This window comes from Oryctolagus cuniculus, chromosome 1 (assembly GCF_964237555.1).
Source record: "Oryctolagus cuniculus chromosome 1, mOryCun1.1, whole genome shotgun sequence".
Classification (NCBI taxonomy): domain Eukaryota; kingdom Metazoa; phylum Chordata; class Mammalia; order Lagomorpha; family Leporidae; genus Oryctolagus; species Oryctolagus cuniculus.
Window position 1 is genome coordinate 43,430,916 of NC_091432.1, and position 21,043 is coordinate 43,451,958.

At 39.3% G+C, this 21,043-nt stretch overlaps 1 protein-coding gene across 4 annotated transcripts in view; it reads right to left on the reverse strand.

Annotated features, from left to right (window-relative positions):
* Positions 1-304: 304 nt before the first annotated feature.
* GAS2 (growth arrest specific 2) overlaps positions 305-21,043 on the reverse strand; it is a 147,901-nt gene continuing 127,162 nt past the window's right edge. For all 4 annotated transcript variants that reach the window (XM_017345590.3, XM_008268892.4, XM_008268897.4 and 1 more), the window contains one exon: positions 305-1,573. In XM_017345590.3, coding sequence (XP_017201079.1) covers positions 1,355-1,573 — 219 coding nt within the window. In that variant the 3' untranslated portion in view covers positions 305-1,354. The remainder of the gene's footprint in view (positions 1,574-21,043) is intronic.

Consider the following 21,043-nt stretch of genomic DNA (forward strand, 5'->3'; position numbering starts at 1 on the left):
ACAACCAATTATACCATGCCTGTTAAAAAGTTTCCCAGCAGATTGTGTATGTTTTGACTAAACTGACCATGCAACAGTTCCTCTTCCCTGATCTTTTGGATCAAAAAAAGGAAAATTTTGTTGTTTTTTAAAAATGAAGAAATAGCAAAATAAGTAACTGTATACTGAGAACAGCACTTATGGCATTACCTACGATAAAATGCAAACCCTGTGCTGAGGAGAACAGACACCATCATCACTCACCTTCCCCAAGTGAAGCAGTGCTAGGGAACCATAATTTCACCCTTAAAACTCTCAGGGAAAGTTGCCATTTGAAGATTAACTTTATTTCAGAAGGAGGCATTGATATACAGACAGATAGCATTTTAAAAATTTACCTTTTTAATTATGGAATCAGTGAGGACAATAGTTTGCTGTTTATTGGTACAAAACAGCCCTGTCCCAGGTATACAAGGGTATACATAAGTCTGTAACATCATTAGCTACAGTAAATTTACTAGACAGTAGAGCAAAGTAGGATTAACTAAAGATAGATTTTAATAAGAAAATGCTTTGAAATAACATGAAGTCAGTGAACCATTTGACTGTACAGTTTATTCATCAAAATATAAACGTATGTCAGCTTATATGTGTGAATTATGCTAATTCATTCTAAACACAGCCACGTGCTTAGGAATGTGTGAACTTCATAAACTATTCTCTAAGGGGGTGTACTGAAAACTTCCAAAAGTACCCCAGATATTTGGTCATAGATAAGCAATAAACTTTAAGGCAATCTTCCAAGTGAATGTAAACTTCTCTGAAATGATCTTTCCAGTAAAGTATCATTGCTGTGAATACTCTGTACTTATTTATAGTGCTGTTGCATATTTTTAGTAGCACATTATCACACTAATTGTTATTTTGTAAAAAATATCTTAAAAATCCTGCAATTATAAAAATGTCTGGGGTGCTTTTACTTGTAGACATACAGCAGGCACTTTCTGTTGACATATCTGCAAATCCTAAATACTTACTCCTAATAACAGGTTTTATTTATCTTTAGCTAGAATTGTGTTCCTAATTTTGTTTGTGTTCTAAATCCTGTGCTTATGTATTGAGAAATAATAATTTGCCTACAATTTATCTAATTTAAATCTGAATTTAGAATTTCTTTTGAAAGGTCCTTTTCTACAGAAGCTTTCAAAATAAATAGTGCTACTACCTTTGAACATGTTTTAATGTGATGACATTTTTCTGTCTGTTACACCTTTTTCCAAAGTAGTTTTCAGAGCATATGAACTAAACTGACTACACTGGAGAAGTAGATGGATACAGGCCATTATGAGAGTCCTCCTGTAGTTACCAACTAGTTTCATTTAATCTCCTTCTTAGCCTTATAACTGGCAGAGACCACCAAGTAATTATCTGGATTCATGTCCTTAAGGGTTGGAGATTTACTTTGGATGGGGGATGTCTTGCCATCCACACGGGAGATCTGCAGCATTCGGCAGGGGTCATGTTTCAACAAATACCCTGCAAAAGTTTCCCAGCCTCCTCCCACACGGACCATGACATGTTTGTTGTGCAGCATCTGAAATGAAAGACAAGCAAAAGCATTAAATTCTTAGAGTTCTACAGTATCCCAAACCTACTCCCTGTTCTAGTGAAATTGTGGTTTTCCTTTGTCTTGTTTTCGTACCCCATTGTTTTTTCTTCTTGGTGCACAGTGTCTTTAGTTAGCATATAGTTTATGATGAAAACCTTACTATTCCTATGCAAGTGGACTGTGGGTGAACATCCCTGGGATCCAGCTTTGCTGTGTCATGGGAACCAGTATTTCTTCAATTCAGTGCCTGGAGGCTTCTTTGAGACACGTGATGTCCCATTATTGGTCTCATCACTGCCTCCGATTCCTGACTACTACCTCAGATTGGTGCTCTATTATTCCTAGTGCATTAGTCTCTCCTGTACCCGTACTTAAAAAAACAAAAAAAAAAATTATAATGTTAACAGTAACACAAATAATGAGTAAGAAATAGAAATAAAAAATGCACTGAGAAAAAAAATGATCATGCTCTGAGTCTGACCTTTTCAAGGCAAGGTATTTTTGAACAGCCAAACCTTTGCACCTTTCTTTACTGTTAAACTTTGTAGTTACTTTAGAAGATGTCTTTTTAACAAACTTACTTTGAGGCCCATGTTAACATGGAACTTTATGTTAACAAGGTTGTACATTTTAGAATTGAAGAATATATCATTCTTAAAAAAAAAGTTCATTCTGTATAGTAAAAACAAGTCAGAGTTGTGGAGATTTGGCGTGTAATACCCAAGAATTGATGTGGTTTCTTTCAAATATTAGAAAATTTAAGAGTGGGGAGTAATATTGCACAATTGCCAAAGATACTGCTAACCTCCTCTCCTGCCTGAATGTTGTGGCTGCATAATGGCAGTGCAGTGTTGGAAAGGGTATGTAGTTGTGAGACAGAACCTGGGAAGTCATTTTCTTGCACAGTCTATAACATCTGTTTGGATTCCTTTCATTCTATGTTATCTTGATAGGCACTTTTCTGAAACTCCCATGCAGTTGGGAATGACTAGCACTACTTTTAAATTAGTGTAGAACCTGATGAAAGCCTTGGACCCCCTTTCTGTACGCTGGTGTCTGCGAAGTTTTGTGTGTGTGTTTTAGGTTTTTATAGAATCTCAAAAATCTCTCTATACACTAAATAAAGAAACTGATTCATGTGGTTGACACGAAGCTATTTTCAAAATCAAGTATTTTTAAAGTAATCAAAATGGGAAGAACAATAATTAAAGCATTTGAGTCATAAAAATCAAATGTTACTCTACTAGTTATTTTCATTTAGAGTATTAGAGTTCTAGAACAAAAGGGGCCTTAGGAAATACTTTCTAGCTAGAACGCTTTAAACTTATTTGAAATTCAGAATTTACTCCTTAAATAAAGCTAGGGCTTTAGTGGGCAGCCAGGTGTCCTCCCCACGGTTCTGCCAGTGGTACCATCTTCCTGTTGTCCCTCAAGGACACTGAGGACCAGATCTTCGGTGTGGTTTGTGGTTAGCTTAGAACCCAGACTTTTTCCGACTCAGTCTGGGGCTTTTTCCCTAGTAGTTGCCACTTAAGTAAATCCTATCAGGGCTTTTATAACTTGATCAGCATATCCCCATCCCCCAGGTTTCTGCATGTGCCATAGTCCACTGCCTGACCTCAAAACTTGTTGTCACTGGAACAAAAACTGCAAAGGCCAGTGTCAAAGGAGCACTTTGACCCTTCTCCCACTGCTCCAGAGAGCAGCTTCGCCTGTGACTGATGTTTTGGCTCCTCCAGGGCTGCAAATTATGTTTCTGAGTAGTCTCCAAACATCCTCCATATGAATTCCTCTGGCAGAATGCACAAGTTCACTTGACTGTGATCTGATTATTTCAACCAGGAAAAAAAATGGGTTAGAACATTTTTAAACAATTTACTCTGAGAAACCGTAACAGGAACCAATTTCAGCCTAGAGAATATCGGTGATTTGGACACACAGTCAGCTGACAGATGTTTTAGATGAACCCATGGAACCATGTAAAATGCATTCAATGTGAAACAGGCATATTGAATGTAACATGAGAATTAAATTACAGATTGGTATTCTTACAAAAGCCAGTAAACCAAGGATTATCAGAAAATACTCTCAGCTCATACCCGTGGTCACTTTTCTGCTTTGGCAAGTGGAGGCTAATGGATATATTTGTATTTTTGTGAGTAATGTCAATCTCCCAAAGTCTAGTTTCATTATGTGAAAGTGCTTTAAAGATAACCACAGTTGAAGAGGACATATGCAATTTTCCTGATTGATTATATTATGTGTGTATTTCTGTGTATAGGCACAATGTTGTTTTCTCATCCTGAGATCTGAGTCTGGATTTTTCATGTAGTTATATCCTGCTTTGCCTTTAACTGAATTCTGTAGGCAACCTGGTGATTTCTCCAAAGTTTTAGTCTGACCACCCTCTGATTCCCAAACTTCTAGAAGAGACAATATAAGGGTGCTTCAAAAACTTCACGGAAAATGTGTATTATGCATGGATTTCAATCATGTTTGCACCAAAATAAACTCATTTTAATTCAATTTCCATGAAATTTTTGAAGAAACTGTATATATACACATACATTAAAAAATTACAAAGTTGGAAAAGAAAATTTTCTCTTTTATGAACAGTTGTAACTTCCTGTAAAACAGTTTTGAGACATTACCTCACATGGAACCTCAAGGACTGAAGCACTGCTAATACTAAAAGTGGTTTCTTTCTCTACAAAAAAATTCTAGTAGGTCTCATTCCTAGTAGTTTGTTTGGTTTTCCCAATTATTCCAAAAAACAGTTTTAATTCCACCCCAATCACCACACCCCACCACTCCAGTCTTCTCTAAAGATCCAGTCACAGCTGTATAGGTTGGGTCCTTATAAATTTCTCAGAATTGTCAGTTCTGCTTTGAAGCTAGCTTTTTTTTTCTATTTTCCTTTCTACCATTCAGCTATATTAAAAACAAACACAAATGAATACATACATATATGCACTAAGCCTTTCACTGAGTGCTGCTCTGGGTGCAGAATTTGTCAGCGGCCTGGGCATCCACGATCCATTTTCATATGTATTTGTTGACAACACTTTACAAAAAGGGACTTTCCACATCTTCAAAATATTCATTCCATATTGAAGATGAGTAATGGTGGGATTTGGCCACTACTGGAAGTTGGAAGGGTTTTATAAATTGACATTATTGACTTCTAGAGCAAATCTTAGAAATCAGACATTACCTGGCATCCTGGAAGGTAAGCGGCCCTGTCTGATGATATTCTTAGAAAATGGACTTTAATTCTGGGGCTTTCTTTCTCAAGACAGTAACCAAGAATTTGCTAAGGAAGCCAGTAGGTCAAACTGGGCAATGGTTTCAAGTTTGGGATTGAGATTTTAAGGTCGTAGAGATTTATAGCTCTGATTGTTAAGATTTAAGTTCCATGATACTTTCTTAGTACATGCAGAGTCTCAACAACAAACAGCTTAACACCCATCATTATCTCCATAAACAGAAACTGTTTAACCTAAAATCAAGTCACACTGCTATAAACCAGATCACTTTTATCTCTTCCCTCTCTTTCTACATAACACTTGTTAGGCAATGAGTTCCTCCAACAGAATTGTTCAGCTAGATTAGAAGGAAGATGATACCTTTGATCTAGGAACTCATTCCATCTAAGAGGTTAGTGACAGAACAGTTGCAATTAATTGACTTTTTTTTTTTCCTGTTCAGCTCTATATCCTATTCTTCTCTAGCATCCTGAAACACAGGGCCCATCTTCACTTTCATCAGTCTACCAATGAACTTCACTTTGCTCCTTCTCTTCCTGGGACCTCTACTGGCTAATTTTCCTGAATCTACATTCATCCTTTCCCCTCCTTTCTTCATTTCAGAAAGAAGTTTCCCTATCCAAATTCAATTCTTGCCACTGTATCCTAACCCCGATTAGCTTCCACAGTTGCTCTTACACTTTCTCTTTACATCTGAGCTTAATAGTTAAGTTCACAGTATCTTCACTACTAACTTCCAAATCACTGCACAACCCATAGTACACAGTTCTTCTGTTCCCTCTTAGCTGACTATATGGGAAAAGGTAGCTAAGTGGTGCTTAGGTGTATCAATGCATAGTCCTTTGTCCTTATCTTTCTTGATCACTCTGTCAAGTAAGTTATCTGTTGATATTGAGTACTCCATGGAAACTCCCTCCTGCTTGACTACCTATCACAAGACTCCATCCTGTACTGCCTGCTACCCATCTTACTGTTCTTTCTACACTTCCTTTATGGGTTCTGTTTCTTCTGACTTTTTCAAGTTTTGCTGCTCCAAGTGACTCTTAATTCTGTCTTTTTCTCACTTAAACAACACTCCAACTGAAACCTCGTGGCTTTGATTTCCCTAGACTTTTGTCTCCCAAATTCTAACTCCAATCCTTCCCTCTTCCCTGGGCTTCAGAGTGCAAAGCCACAGAAGTCCACCATCTTCCACTAAAAGGCCACACAAACTTTCCTAATAGGAATGGTGGCCTAAGCCTTCTCTGTAACTGGTCAGATACCGAAAACATTAATTTGTACTCCAATTTTTTTTTCAGGTGCTTTTTCACAGTTGCTGCTCTTTAACTCCATTACCACTGTGTACGGGTATCACTGTTTTAAGTGCTATGTCACTGCCAACATGGCTTCTTCTGAATCATTTAATAAGCTGTCTCCAAAGGGATTTTCTAAAATTCAAGTTTGATTTGACTATCTCATGCCTAAATACTTTCATTAGTTCACACTGTACTGTAGGCTGAGATTAAAGTTTCTATATTTGAATAAATCATTCTTCATGTCCAGCCCTGCCAGCCTTATGTGTCTTTCCCTGAGATTTGAGGCCCATGAATTCATACAGTTTTGTACTCCCAAGTAATATATTCCTTCATGCTTTTGCACATTGTCTCCTAAATGCAGAATGACCTGTACATGCTGCTCTCCCTACTACCCCAAGCCACTACATCCCCCTACTTTAAACATCAACCCCACCTGAAAGTCTTCCAATATCATCTCCCTTATCAGATAAGTACATCCTTCTTGGATGCTGTTTAGTTTGGACATGATTTCACAGTTATATTCATCCTACCATATTATTATTGTTGATATAGCTGTATGTCTTTTTTATGATCTGTGAAGAGAGGGATAATGCATTTCTCCTTTTGAAAATGTCACACATACAAACTCAGGACAGTGTCAACATTGTAATCACATACTATTCCTTTTCATGGGCTGTACTTACTTTGCCTAAGCTGTGATGTCTTTACCAGTATTACTCCCTTTTTATAGATAGGAAGACTGATACTTTTAGAAGTTAAGCAGCTTTTGCAAGAAAACACAAGTCAGAGGTAGAAGTGAACCCAGAATCCTTTCTTCTATTACAACACACCTACTCTTTCTTCACAGTGCCTAGATCTGGAATTATATACACATAGTATTTACCAGTGATAATTAAGCAGAATAACACCAAAAGCTGAAGTAAAAAGCAGATTAACTGTACTTAGTAAACATGATTTGCAATTGTTATGATCTAATAAATCCTAAATAAAATGGAATTTAATTTCACAAGATTACCTTCTAGTAGCCCTAATTATTTCAGAAATAGACATGTGTCAAGTGTAGGTAATAGGATATAATGCCTTCATATCCAGGTATCTGCTGGCATAAGTAGGATGGGATTTTGATACTATGTTCAAGTTACATTTTACTGCTCCTTTAATTTAATGATTCACAAAGTTGAGAAACTTTATATTTTCCATTCCAATAATCTCCTTCTCTTGACTGGTAGCATTGATGCACATACCTATTGAGTATTCAGTTGTCTACTATTGTTTGTTGTATTTCTTTTCAAGTAAAGAAAAAGAAGTTAAAGTTGCTAAAAAACACAGATAAAACAGATCTCACCCAAGATTGTATGTTATAGAGCAGGAACGTTTGGTTCCAGTCTGGATGTTACCATTTTCTACAATCAGCCTCATCTCTCACTGTGCCTCTCTGTTCCTAGCAAAAGGCAGGAGATCCCTTATCAACTTAGACAATCTTTTTAATGCTGAAGGAAAAACGTAAGCAATATTTTCTCAACATTTGTTCCAATAGCCTTAATGAAGTTCTGAAAGGCATATCCAGGCCGGCACCGCGGCTCAACAGGCTAATCCTCCGCCTTGCGGCACCAGCATTCCAGGTTCTAGTCCCGGTCGGGGTGCCGGATTCTGTCCTGGTTGCCCCTCTTCCAGGCCTGCTCTCTACTGTGGCCAGGGAGTGCAGTGGAGGATGGCCCAAGTGCTTGGGCCCTGCATCCCATGGGAGACCAGGAGAAGCACCTGGCTCCTGCTTTCGGATCAGTGTGGTGCACCGGCCATGGCAGCCATTGGAGGGTGAACCAATGGCAAAGGAAGACCTTTCTCTCTGCCTCTCTCTCACTGTCCACTCTGCCTGTCAAAAAAAAAAAAAAAACAAAACAAAAAAAGGCATATCCAGCCAATTGAAAACCTTTTTTTTTTTTTGTTTCCATTTCTATGACAACCTTTTAGGCCCAGAGGAAAGAATAAGATGTCTTAAAGTTGTTTTGTTTTTAAATAATTTTTCTCTGTAATAGGAAGAAATATTTCTGGTATTATTAAGAGCATTTTGGTTTATGACCTAGTCCTATTATGATGGTTTATTATGTGTTATTTTCTTAGCAAGTCTTTTTGTATGTGATGATAAAAAGAAGGCTTTTTCTTTAGATGACATAGAATGGTACAATTTTAAAATTCTTACCGTGCGCTCAAATCTACAAGTATATTTTATTGAAATAAAAAAGAGAAAAATAAACATTAACGTCCCAGGTAATTCTCTTGCTTCTCAGATGCACAAACAGGAGAAGAGAGTCTGGCACAGATGGTTTCCCAGAGCCAAACTAGAAATAATAGCTTCTTTATTTGCAATTTACCACACAGCCTTACTACTGGAGAGAAATATGGTACCAAAATTATCATTCTAAAAATGAATTCAATATCGAATGGTAGATGAATTACTTAATATGTTGATAAAGCAGTGGTTTATAATATATCACATAAACTTAGTGTTTTACTAAATTGAGTGCAAATTTTGTCAGACCATAATATGTTCACTTAATACTTGTTTTCTACCATCATCTTATAATCTTATATTACTAACACTATTAGGTTACATCTTATCCCATAAGCAACCAAGTTCTGTGGCTCAAAATACTTTTCCAAAGGGGGGGGGAAATGAATTGAAAGGAAACAAGCTAATTCTCCCATGTTAGCTTAGAATATAATGAAAATATAATAGGTTATAGTAATGAACAATTGATAGCATTCTACAAATCTTGGAGATGTCACTGCAGTAATCAAGTGGTCCAGTGCTCTGGCTCTTATGCTGTGTGACAACAAGATTTTTTAAAAAGGTGCTCTTTATCCTCTCTGATTATGTAGCTTGGAGAAGCAGACTAGAATCACATTATGTATAGGTATAAAGAGCCTATAGCAAGAAAAGGAATGCCTTTCTCTTCTTGGAGATATTAGTGTTTGAATACAGAAATAAATTAACTCACTTTTCTTCAGTGAGGAAAAGCCTATATTTATGTAGATCACAGAAAATCAGAGGTATTACTAAATGGGAAAAAAACAGTCATATAGAACTGTGAAAAATAGTATGGATTTAGTGATAATATATTTGTTTTTTAAGGTGAACAAGCTGTGTTTAATTTGGCTACATTACATAAATAAAAGACAAGTAAAAACACCAAAACAACAAAACAATAACAGAACTAATGTCTTTAGTTGGTTAGATGCAGAGTTATAAGCTTTATGTTTATATTTGATTTATTTATTTAATGCATTTGCCAGCATAGATCTGCTTGAATGTCCATGTTTCTCTAAAACCATAATTCATATGAAATGCTTCAGGTGCCAGCACCCTCTCAGGAAAACACTGATGAATCTGTTTCATTCTGACTCTAATCTTGTGTTGGTGGCCCTGAAAACCCAAGGCTGCACAGGAGTGCCTGTCAAGTGCTCTGCACACCAATGACATTAGACTCTGAGGACGTGAAGGCTTTTCAGCAGGACGTCCTCATCATCTCCCACATTTCACTAATCCGCCCTCTAAGCCAGTGCTGAGCTGATCTTTGCAAAAGGAATATCTGATCATGCTGCTGCTTTCTTAAACACCTGTGAGTGGTTCTCCATTGTCTGTAGTGTTACCCAGACATTCTTAGTGCCAGCCTAGCTAAGGAACATGACTCATTCTCATTAGCACATTAGCACTAAAAATTAGATTCTGGGAGAGGTGGGAGGTGGGGTTAGAATCAGCATCTGCAGGGTGGGCAGAAATATATGAAGGACAACCTTCAAAAAGTTCATGGAAATATGTATTATGAAAAGCTATGTATGGATTTCAAGGCATTTTTGTACTAAAATAAATGTATTTTTACAAACTTTTTGAAGTCCTCTTCTACACAATTTGGCCAATTTTCCAGCAATTCTGACATTCCCTCTTGCCATTCCCTACCCCTGCCCCCATGAGAATAACTAACCTGGCACACAAAGCACTTTATAATCCAGCTACTTTCTTTCTTTCCCACATTATTTGTCACTAAGATTTTGTAGGTCGTGCACTGCACAATGCACACACTAGTGTTCAACTACTACTTTCCTTTTCCACCTTATTACATGTGGTTGCACAAATTGTTCATTGCACAATGAGTGGTTATACTGTGGTCCTACTGGCTGGGCCCATACCCATTCTCCAAAACAAATTACCTACCCCACAGACCTTATTAGCTTCTTAGAATTCCCAGAAAGTTTCATGCCTTTCTCTATGTCCACTCACCAGATGAATTAACATGAATATTTCCTTTAACCATTCAACAAATATTTGTTGAGTGACAGATTTTTTCTTTGCAAATTTCATGCCTTAAGGGCCTAGCATAGTGCCAGGCTCATGATGCTTATTAAATGAATAAATCCTTATTAAATGAATGAATGAACAAAGTGAATGCTAATGTTCCATTCAAGTGTTTCTGCAAATAAGCAATGTGTCTGAATTACTTTATCCTGGAAAGACATGAAAAAGGAAAAGGCAAAATGATTTTTGTCCTTGTTTGGAAGGGAAAGTATAAGAAAATTTGAGTAAATAATAATCCAAACTAATGTTTGCTTAGAAAATCTCTGTGAAAAAGAGAAATTTTCAATTAAAAATGAAACTATATAAAGGTTGTGACAGAAGTGGACAGAAGAAAGAGTGGTGAAAGAAAAATGAGAAATAATAAAAACTGTCATGAATGAACCCAGAGTTTAATTTCATACACTATACTCTTTGTGTTCTTCCTTCAAAACCAACCACCCTCATTAACACCTGGAACTCCCCTCCTTTTTTTTTTTTTATTTACAAAATGACTAGTAATAAATTGCTTCATAAAATTTCACCTCTTCCTTTCTCTCCTGTGCTGTGGATCATCAAGCACAACTCTGGCTCTCATCAAGTGCTTTCACACTTCCCAGGCCATGGGGCCTATTTATACCTGCTCTCTACTGGAGTCAACCTTTTGAGAGGCAACTATTTCTGATACCCATTACCTGGGAGAGAACCCACCCAAACCTAGATCCAACTATCCTCCTGGGAGAGGCAAATGCTTCCCAACATCTCCTTGTCAACCTTGTTCACTGTGTTTTTACAAGCCATCATAACTGGAGCGAAAATATTGTTTTTAGAATGCAGTCATCTGCTCCCCAGAGAAAGAATGTTAAACTAATTTATAGGACAACAGACTCTGCCATTGTCTAATATTATTGTGAAATGGCATATGCTCAAAACTGGGCAAATGGGAATTCAGCTATCTGGCTAAGGTACCCTGACACGTGGAGTGATAGGATAGCAGGTGTTCAATGGATAGTTTGCTATTCTGAAAGCTTGATACAGCATTTTCAAGACGAGTGACATGGTCAGGAAAAACTGAGACCCTACTAACAACACAGGAAATTGGCAAACTTCTTTATCAAAGGTTGATAATTCATTTCAACCTGTCTAGCTATGTGAAATTATAAATGCTTAATCACAGCTCAAATAAACATGCTTCTGGAATTAGCACTTCATTGTTAACAAGCATTTTTCATATTTATTGCCTCATTTGGATTCCTTAGAATCTTTTGGTTCATGATACCCTTGTCTTAGATAAAACTTCATAGAGGCCGGCGCCGTGGCTCACTAGGCTAATCCTCCGCCTTGCGGCGCCAGCACACCGGGTTCTAGTCCTGGTTGGGGCGCCGGATTCTGTCCCGGTTGCCCCTCTTCCAGGCCAGCTCTCTGCTGTGGCCAGGGAGTGCAGTGGAGGATGGCCCAAGTGCTTGGGCCCTGCACCCCATGGGAGACCAGGAGAAGCACCTGGCTCCTGCTTTCGGATCAGTGCGGTGCGCCGGCCGCAGTGCGCAGGCCGCGGCGGCCATTGGAGGGTGAACCAACGGCAAAAGGAAGACCTTTCTCTCTGTCTCTCTCTCTCACTGTCCACTCTGCCTGTCAAAAAAAAAAAAAAAAAAAAAAGCAACTTCATAGAGATGATCAACAGTGAGCAAAGCAGAAGCTACCATTTGTTTTGTTTTTACAAGGCTATTATGACTATCATAAACTTGCTGAATAAATCTAAGAAATGTACATAATCTTTCTGTCTGTTTCTCATCTTCAAAATTAGGAGTATAATAGTTCTTACTGCCTAGAGTTGTTGAGACAAAGTTATTAATAAGGGTAAGCAAGTAGCAAGAGTGCCTCGAATGTGGTACATACTGCACACTAATTTGTTTTATTATTTTTTGAAATAATATTAGGGCATTTCTGCTGCTGATGATGATAATGTTGAAAGAATCCTTGCAAATTTTATTTCATTTGATCCGTGGAGCAACTCTAAGGGATTTGTTTGCAATATTGTCGACATTGACAGATGACTAAAAAAGTAGCTCAGAGAGGTTAACTGCCCAAAGTTACCTAACCAGGAAGCAACACAGTTTAGATTTGAGCCCAAGACTCCTATAAGTTAAAGACAATGCTCATTACCATTTAACTGTATATCTTAACGAGGCTTTAACAAGGTTACAGTCATCTTGAATTGTTATCCAGATTTATCACAGGCAACATCTCTTTTCTTTAGGAATATAGTATTCTCATTGATGATATTGGCCAACTCTCACAATGTACACCAAACCCAGAACAAGAAATGTGCTTTTAATCCATGCTTGGAGAATTTACTTGAATTTGAATCTGATTGTTTTACCCATACAAACATGTTTACAGTTAGGTGCGCCAAACCTTGAAATCCCATTCAAGAATGGAACTATGTTAAGACCCTGACAGTCTGCAAAGTCCTTTTCTTTCTTTGATTTCATTACGTTATCACAACTGTCCCCAATGGTGTGGCAGTCTAGTCTTTTTTTTTTTTTTTTTTTTTTACAGGCAGAGTTAGAGAGAGAGAGAAAGGTCTTCCTTTGTCGTTGGTTCACCCCCCCAAATGGCCACTACGGCCGGCCCACTGCGTCAATCTGAAGCCAGGAGCCAGGTGCTTCTTCCTGGTCTCCTATGCAGGTTCAAGGCCCAAGCACTTGGGCCATCCTCCACTGCACTTTCGGGCTACAGCAGAGAGCTGGACTGGAAGAAGAGCAACCGGGACAGAATCCGGCACCCTAACCAGGACTAGAACCTGGGGTGCCGGCTCCGCAGGCGGAAGATTAGCCTAGTGAGCCGCGGCGCTGGCCCAGTCTAGTCTTGCTCTTACCATGGAATGACAGGGCCCCAGAGAATTTAAATATATGGCTCAAGGACACAAAGTGCATTAGTCTTCTGATGCTAGTGGGCCTAATTCATGTCCTCAGCCTAAGTCATACACTGGGGGGCATGTAATCACAAACCCTTATCCAAAGGATAAACTACTGTGATGACCTAAGTCATGAAACACAATCTTCCTATATGAATAGCACCCTGAGTCAGAAATATTCCTGCTATTGTGGTTGAATAGAAAAAAAATGCCTGTTCTGATGTTTTCCTCTGGATGGAAAAGTTAACTTCTGATGCTCTTTGTAGTGACAAATGACTGTCAATAGCCCCTTTATGGAAGCAAACATGAGAAGAGCAGCTAGCAGATGAAATGGAAGGTTGTCTGGTGAAAAGCCCATTTGCATCTGCTGGGAAATACGTGTCAGAGCACTTAGTGCCAGCTGCCTGTCAGTTCTCGTCTACTTGTTATGTAAGATCTCCATTTCCCCAGCACTGTACCAAATGAAATTAAGAAGGCTTAGCTGAAATCTAATTACCAGTGTATGACACCATTTCAGACAAGGAAGAAAAAATCAGAATAAATATTTTATAAGCTAGGCAGCACAGTGAAAGCAGTGAGGTAGAAAACACTGGTGCTGGAAAGAGAAGGGCTGCCTACAGGAAGGATTTTAGCTGCTATGTGCTACAGTGAAAAAGAATTCATCCACCCCAAAGCTGCAACAGCTATTGAGGAAGGGGAACTGTGCTCCAAGGAGCAAATAAAACATAACTTCCACTGTTTCCACTGTTTCCACTGAGGAAACAGAGCCACATTTACCTGATTCAACCAGAACTACATTATCTCTTCTAAATAGTTACACCAAAACCCAACAAACAGACCAGAACAAGCACTAGGAGAGCCAAAGCTTAACATCTCATAACTGATGCACAACAATGGTTTCCAAACTGATGACTTCTTGGGTTCCAAAAGGTAACAGTAGAGCTTTTCAGAATATCTATTATTACTTTTTCACTGATTTTAAGGTGTTTGTAATATACTGATAGATATATTAAAATAGAAAACTAAGCATTACTAGGTACATTCAGCTCTTTAAACTAACAAAATATTTGAAAATATAAGTTGCCCTCCTTCTGAAACCCTATTCAAATGAAAGCCAAAGGACAGAAACATTAAAGGGGGCTGGCACTATGGTGTAGTAGGCGAAAACCTCCACCTGTGGTGCCAGCATCCCATATGGGTGCCGGTTCAAATCACAGCTGCTCCTCTTCCGGTCCAGGTCTCTGCTATGGCTTAGGAAAGCAGTAGATGATGGCCCAAGTGCTTGGGCCCCTCCACCCATATGGGAGACCCAGAAGCTCCTAGCTCCTGGCTATGGATCAACGCAGCTCTGGCCACTGTTGCCATCTGGGAAGTGAACCAGTGGATAGAAGATCTCTTTGTCTGTAACTCTGCTTCTCAAAATAAATAAATAAAATATTAAAAAAAATTATAAAGGGGCCAGCACTGTGGCATAGTAGGTAAAGCAGCTGCCTGCAGTACTGGCACCCTGTATGGGCACTGGTTCGAGCCTGATATTCCATTTCCTATCTAGCTCCCTGTTAATGTGCCGGGGAAAACAGCAGATGATGGCCCAAATACTTGGGCCCTACACCCACGTGGGAGACCCGGAAGAAGCTCCTGGCTTTGCCCTGGTCTTGCCCTAGGTGTTGTGGCTGGTTTTCGTCCCAGTTGCTCCTCTTCCAGTCCAGCTCTCTGCTATGGCCTGGGAAAGCAGTGGAGGATGGCCCAAGTGCTTGGGCCCCTGCACCCACATGGGAGACCTGGAGGAGGCACCTGGCTCCTGGCTTTGGATCGGCGCAGCTCCAGCCATTGCGGCCATTTGGGGAATGAACCAATGGAAGGAAGACTTTTCTCTCTGTTTCTCTCTCTCTCACTGTCTGTAACTCTACCTGTCAAATAAATAAATAAAATTTTTAAAAAATAAAGCCAAATCATGCCTTGAAACTACAGAAAATGTAGGTTTTAGAATCAGCAAGTTACCTTCATCAGATGAGAAGAAAAGTACAGCTGAATAAAGGAGACTGTTTTGAAAACAGTGTAGGGTTGGTTAGACTCTCCGAATGACAATGGCCCCAGCCCAGAGTGATGGTGCTAATGAGTATCTCATTCTGTCAGTGACATATTCACAGCAGGAGAGTGAGGATTCATCTCTGCAGAAGCTGAATCAGAAGGATCCATATTGGCAGATAATATAGGAACAGGACGGAGAGGTAACAGATAGAAGATGAGGCAAATACACCAAAATGTTCACTGCAGAACTCAGATGGTGGTTCTACAGGCATTTACTTCTCCAAACATTTGACAAATCTCAGCATCAACGTGTGAGAGGAAGGAAATCTATCCAGAATCCAGTCTGCTCTCACCATATCCACTGCCATCGCCTCAGTCCAGGTTTTCCTCATCCTGACTGGCTTACTGTGGTAACTTTCCAGTTGGTCTTCCAGCTTGCACCCTTCCCTCTCAGTGTATTCTCAGCAGACCAATCAGAGGGATATATTTTAAACAGAAGTCACCTCCTGCCATAACTATGTTCAAAGTCTGCATGCCCCTCATTTCAGTGATCTGTAGAATCCTCACGATAGCCTACATGCCCTGCTTTACCTAGACACAAACAAGTTACTTCTCTGACTTTATGTCCAACTACTGTGTTCTCCACGCGCTCTGTGACAGCCACATTGTTCTTGCTGCTTCTTGAACACTGAGGTCCATTCCAGGCATTCTGCACTTGGATTGATTTCTCCTAGACAACTGCAAAGCTAACTCCTCACTTCTTCTTGCCCTTGCTAACATCTCATCTCCTCAGTGACTTTTATCCTAACTACTCTTTGAAAATTGCAGTCCCTCCATGTGGCATTCCCAACTTACCTCACCCTGCCATACATTTTCTCTGCAGTACAGCATGGCATTTGTATTAATTTTTTTAGATTTATTTACTTATTTGAAAGTCAGAGTTACACAAATAGAGAAGGAGAGACAGAGAGTCTTCCATCTGCTGGTTTACTCCTCAAACGGCCACAATGGCCAGAGCTGAGCCGATCCAAAGCCAGGAGCTTCTTCAGGGTCTCTCACACAGGTGCAGGGGCCCAAGGACTTGGCCCATCTGCTATTGCTTTCCCAGGTCATAGCAGAGAGCTGGATTGGAAGTGGAGCAGCTGGGACTCGAACCAGAGCCCATATGGGATGCAGGCACTGCAGGCAGTGGCTTTACCTGCTACATCACAGCACCAGCCCCACATGGCATTTTTAAAACCACTTTCTGAAAGGCTGTTTACCTATTACATTTTTTGCTTATACAGCCTAATTCCACCCAATTAAGGTTGCAAGATTCAGCATATAAAAACATAAGAAATCCAACTAAATTTAAGCTTCAGATAAACAATACATACTTTTTTGGTAGAAGTACATGCCATGCAAAATTTGTGACATATTCATACTGGAAAATATTTTTTCAGTATCTAAAATTAAGATGTAACCGAATACCCTATATTTTAGCTTGCACCTACCTCAGACACATATGTTAATATAAATCCCCAAAGAGATATATTCTTAACTCCCAGAATGCTGAATGTTTCGTGATAAATGTTGAATAAATAAAGGTACATTGGATGAATGAATAAGCACACATTTTCTGAGGATGAGCTGTAAAAAACAAGAGTATGATTCATGGGTGACTATGATGCAGGAAATAGAGGATCCATAGAAGAGGTGAAGCAAGTCTCAGAATAACACTGTGAGACCTACCTGGGGAGAGGGAGACAGGTGGAGTGTCAGTGCATGGAACAAGTAAGTTAACTGGTGTGCTTTCCTTTGACGTTATTATGATGATTTTCACCTTTCTGTAAGAGGAACTTCTCTAACACATTAGGAAAACAGAAGGAGACATGACTTCCAAGAGAGGAAATATTGTTAGAGAAAGGGAAAGTATCCATAGTACAACCATCCTTATATCGTCATTACAAAGCAAACACTGAATAGTGTTTTGACTAACATTGTGGCATAATTAAGGATAGTAAGCAAATCTGGGAAGAATTGGAAGTTTGTGAGTGTGATAGGGTGAAGAAGGGGCATAAGAGGGGTGAGCCGTCATCTTTTTAGTCCTACGATTGGGTTGATGAGTATACCAGATAATATGTGGAAAATTTCAAAAACTAAGAGCAGCACAATAATATAATTTAGAAACTTGGAGACTAACACAACAGAAAATAGCAATAATAGCTCAAACTAGCTTACTTTGGGGACAACTTAGGGGAAAGGAAGAGTGGGGAGGTCTAGGAAAGAATGCTGGTTTTGGCCACAAGACTTGTAGCATTAATTTATTAACTACATAACATGGGTTTATTTATAAAAATAATCAATACTAAATTCAAATATCCTTAATAAGAAAATGAAAGCAGAAAGAGAGAAATAGAATTTCTAAAATATCTACATAGCATACAAATCATTTTTCTTCCCTAGAAGACTGTCTTATTACTGTGGAAACCTTAGTCTTCTTTTGTAGACCAGCTGGCAGGCCCTCATACACTTCACTACGTAAGGCTGCAAGATAACCTGAAAGCACTATGTACTTAACATACTTCAAAAGTAGCAGATAATGAGCCAGTATCAGAACTTAGGCACACTCAGGCCACCTAATCTTAGATTTATGCTAACAATTTAACAGTACTTTATGGTTACAGAACCACTTAATTTCATGCTCTCACATTACTTAATTTTTTTTTTTTTTTGACAGGCAGAGTTAGACAGTGAGAGAGAGAGATAGAGAAAAAGGTCTTCCTTCCGTTGGTTCACCCTCCAAATGGCTGCCAGCACGCTGCGCCGATCCAAAGCCAGGAGCCAGGTGCTTCCTCCTGGTCTCCCATGCGGGTGCAGGGCCCAAGCACTTGGGCCATCCTCCACTGCACTCCCTGGCCACAGCAGAGAGCTGGACTGGAAGAGGAGCAACCGGGACAGAACTGGCACCCCAACCGGGACTAGAACCCGGAGTGCCGGCACCACAGGCAGAGGATTAGCCTAGTAAGCCGCGGCACCGGCCTACTTAAATTATTTTCATATCACACATTACTTGGAGGTTTCTCACCCAAAAAAAAAAAAAAAAAAAAAAAAAAAAAAAGGGGCTGTCATCCTCAGATAAGACCATGACATGAGCTCAGAAACTCAAAACTTTAATTGTCTTGTTTTCCCTTGTTTTAGCCTCTCCATTCTTCTGACTCTTGAACAATTATAAGCCTATTTCTCTTTCCACGATCACTTTTTCTCATTCTTCCTATTTCTCTCCATAGTTCCGTGGTGGGATCACCATGCTCCCTGCAATCCTACTTGGCTCCAGACATTCTCTAAGACACAGAAGCTGTGTTCTTATTTGGTTCAGTCTGTGTTTCTCTATGACTTTTAGCCCAGATTGTACTAATTGGTGAATTCTTTCAAACTTTTAGTTGTTAGATAGTTTTTATGCTTTTTAAACAGTTCAAGAACATAGAAGAAAATTAAATCTCAATTATCAATAGCTATAAAAGTCACTTTTGTGTAGATGGCCTTTTTTTTCAGTCCTTAGTTTTTAAATTCCACACAGCTTTAATACTTTCCACACAGTTTGAGTAGTTTTGCCTATTCTGAATCCAAAAGTATTGCTTTGGTGAATATTCTAACTTTACCATTCATTTTCCAATATGAGTAGGTGAAGCTTGGAGTCTCTTCCCAATTGTTCTGTCTTCTTAGAGATGAAGCCCACAAGAATTAAGCAATTCATCACTGGCTGTGCCTAACCACCCTGCTGTAGGGCCAGTCACATGCTCATCTATAAATGAGCCTATTATTCCACAGGCAGCCCAAAGTTGCCCGTATAGAGGATGACACAAACTCTGCTCATAAAAGCCACATTCAGAAATTGCCACCAGAAACTGCCTGCTGAAACCCACCCTGTTTTCAGACATGCACTCCCAAAGTTCCCAGTTTGACCTTCTCTGCTCTTAAGTTTACTTTTAACTCCAAAATTCTCACAACTTCTTTGCTTTCAAAGTTTACTATAAAATTTTTATCAGTTCTTTTTATACTTTTATATTTCTACTCTCTCATTTCTATAAATTTGCTCATGATTTTCTTTTTTTAAAAGATTTGTTTATTCAAAAGTTAAAAAAAAGTTAGAGAGAGAGGAGGAGAGACAAAGACATAGCCCTTCCGTCTTCTGGTCCACTCCCCAAATGGCCACAACAGCAGGGACTGTGCCGGGCTGAAGCCAGGAGCCAGGAGCCAGAAGCTTCATCTGGGTCTCTCAAGTGGGTGCGAGGGGCCCAAACATTTGGGCCATCTTCCGCTGCTTTCCCAGCTGCATTAGCAGGGAGCTGGATTAGAAGTCGAGCTGCTGGTACTCGAACAGTGCCCATGTGGGGTGCCAGCGCTGCAGGTGGCAGCTTAAACCGTTATGCCACAATGCCAGCCCCTTATGATTTTCTAAAGTCTTTCATGTGTTCATGTGTGTGGGTATAGATATATGTGTGTTATGTCATAAACACACATGCAATTAGATAATTTGCATAAATTTATTGATATGTCTATACATACATATATATCTCCATTTGCCTTTTTTCCCTCAACTATTGTTAGAGGGGTGATTTTGTTGTTGTTGTTACTGTTGGGTTTTTTTGGGTGGGGTTCAAATTAGGGCCTGGTTAGCACACTGGAACCACCTTCTGTTTGTTTACTTATCCTTCCTCTCTCAGCTGACCTGTATTTCTTATGACAAAATCTGCACTTCAAATATACAACCACAGTGAGTACTTGGACTACTTCCTTGTCTTTCCTAACAATACACTGCATGCAACAATCCATTTATGGTTTGTACAAATGCCTTCTCATATTACAGGAACTTCTATGAATAGCTGTGTCTGTCCATGTGAATGAGAAACCATGGGTTTTCTAAGAAACACCTTCCTGTGTCCCCTTCATTCTAGGCTAAATGATGATCTAGAAGGAGCACCACTTTTCACTTTCATTGTCAAGTCTAACCTGTATTTCCAATTCAGCCAAACCTCCAGCAGTGTACTTGTTTATGTAAGTGCTTCATAGTCTTTTACAGATAGATCCTAATTTGCTTGTATGTGTGTTGCTCCTGATATCAGGGTGAAGACATCCCCTTGTTTGTAGTATAGGTCTAAGGAGCCAAATCTGGTAATACTGTCATTCACCTTGACTCTGTTTTTCCTTCTTTTGTCTTGAACACCCTTTTACTTTGTTCTAATATCTTTCAAGTCCCCCTAAAGCTCTTTTCTGCCACATTGTGATTCATGGTCATTGTTATCTAGCCAGTTTACACAGGAAGATCAAGTCAAAAATATTGCAATTATTGTGAAAGCCACATTGGTGGCCCCTAGACTGAAGACGCTTATTGTTTCCTTTAGTCTATAATATTATGACTAAATACATATTGTATTATTTAATGGCAATGACTCTTCCATTCTTGGATTATGAACTTCTAAAGTAGTTATCAAAGGCTTGGCTGTCAGTCCTGAAGACCTAGCATTGGGATCTGAGTGCTGAGATGTCTCCCACTTCTACAGAAATCTGGAGTAGCCTTTGAAGAGTGACATCAGCACCTAAAATGCTTGCCTCTCTCTTTTCTCCTAGTTTTCC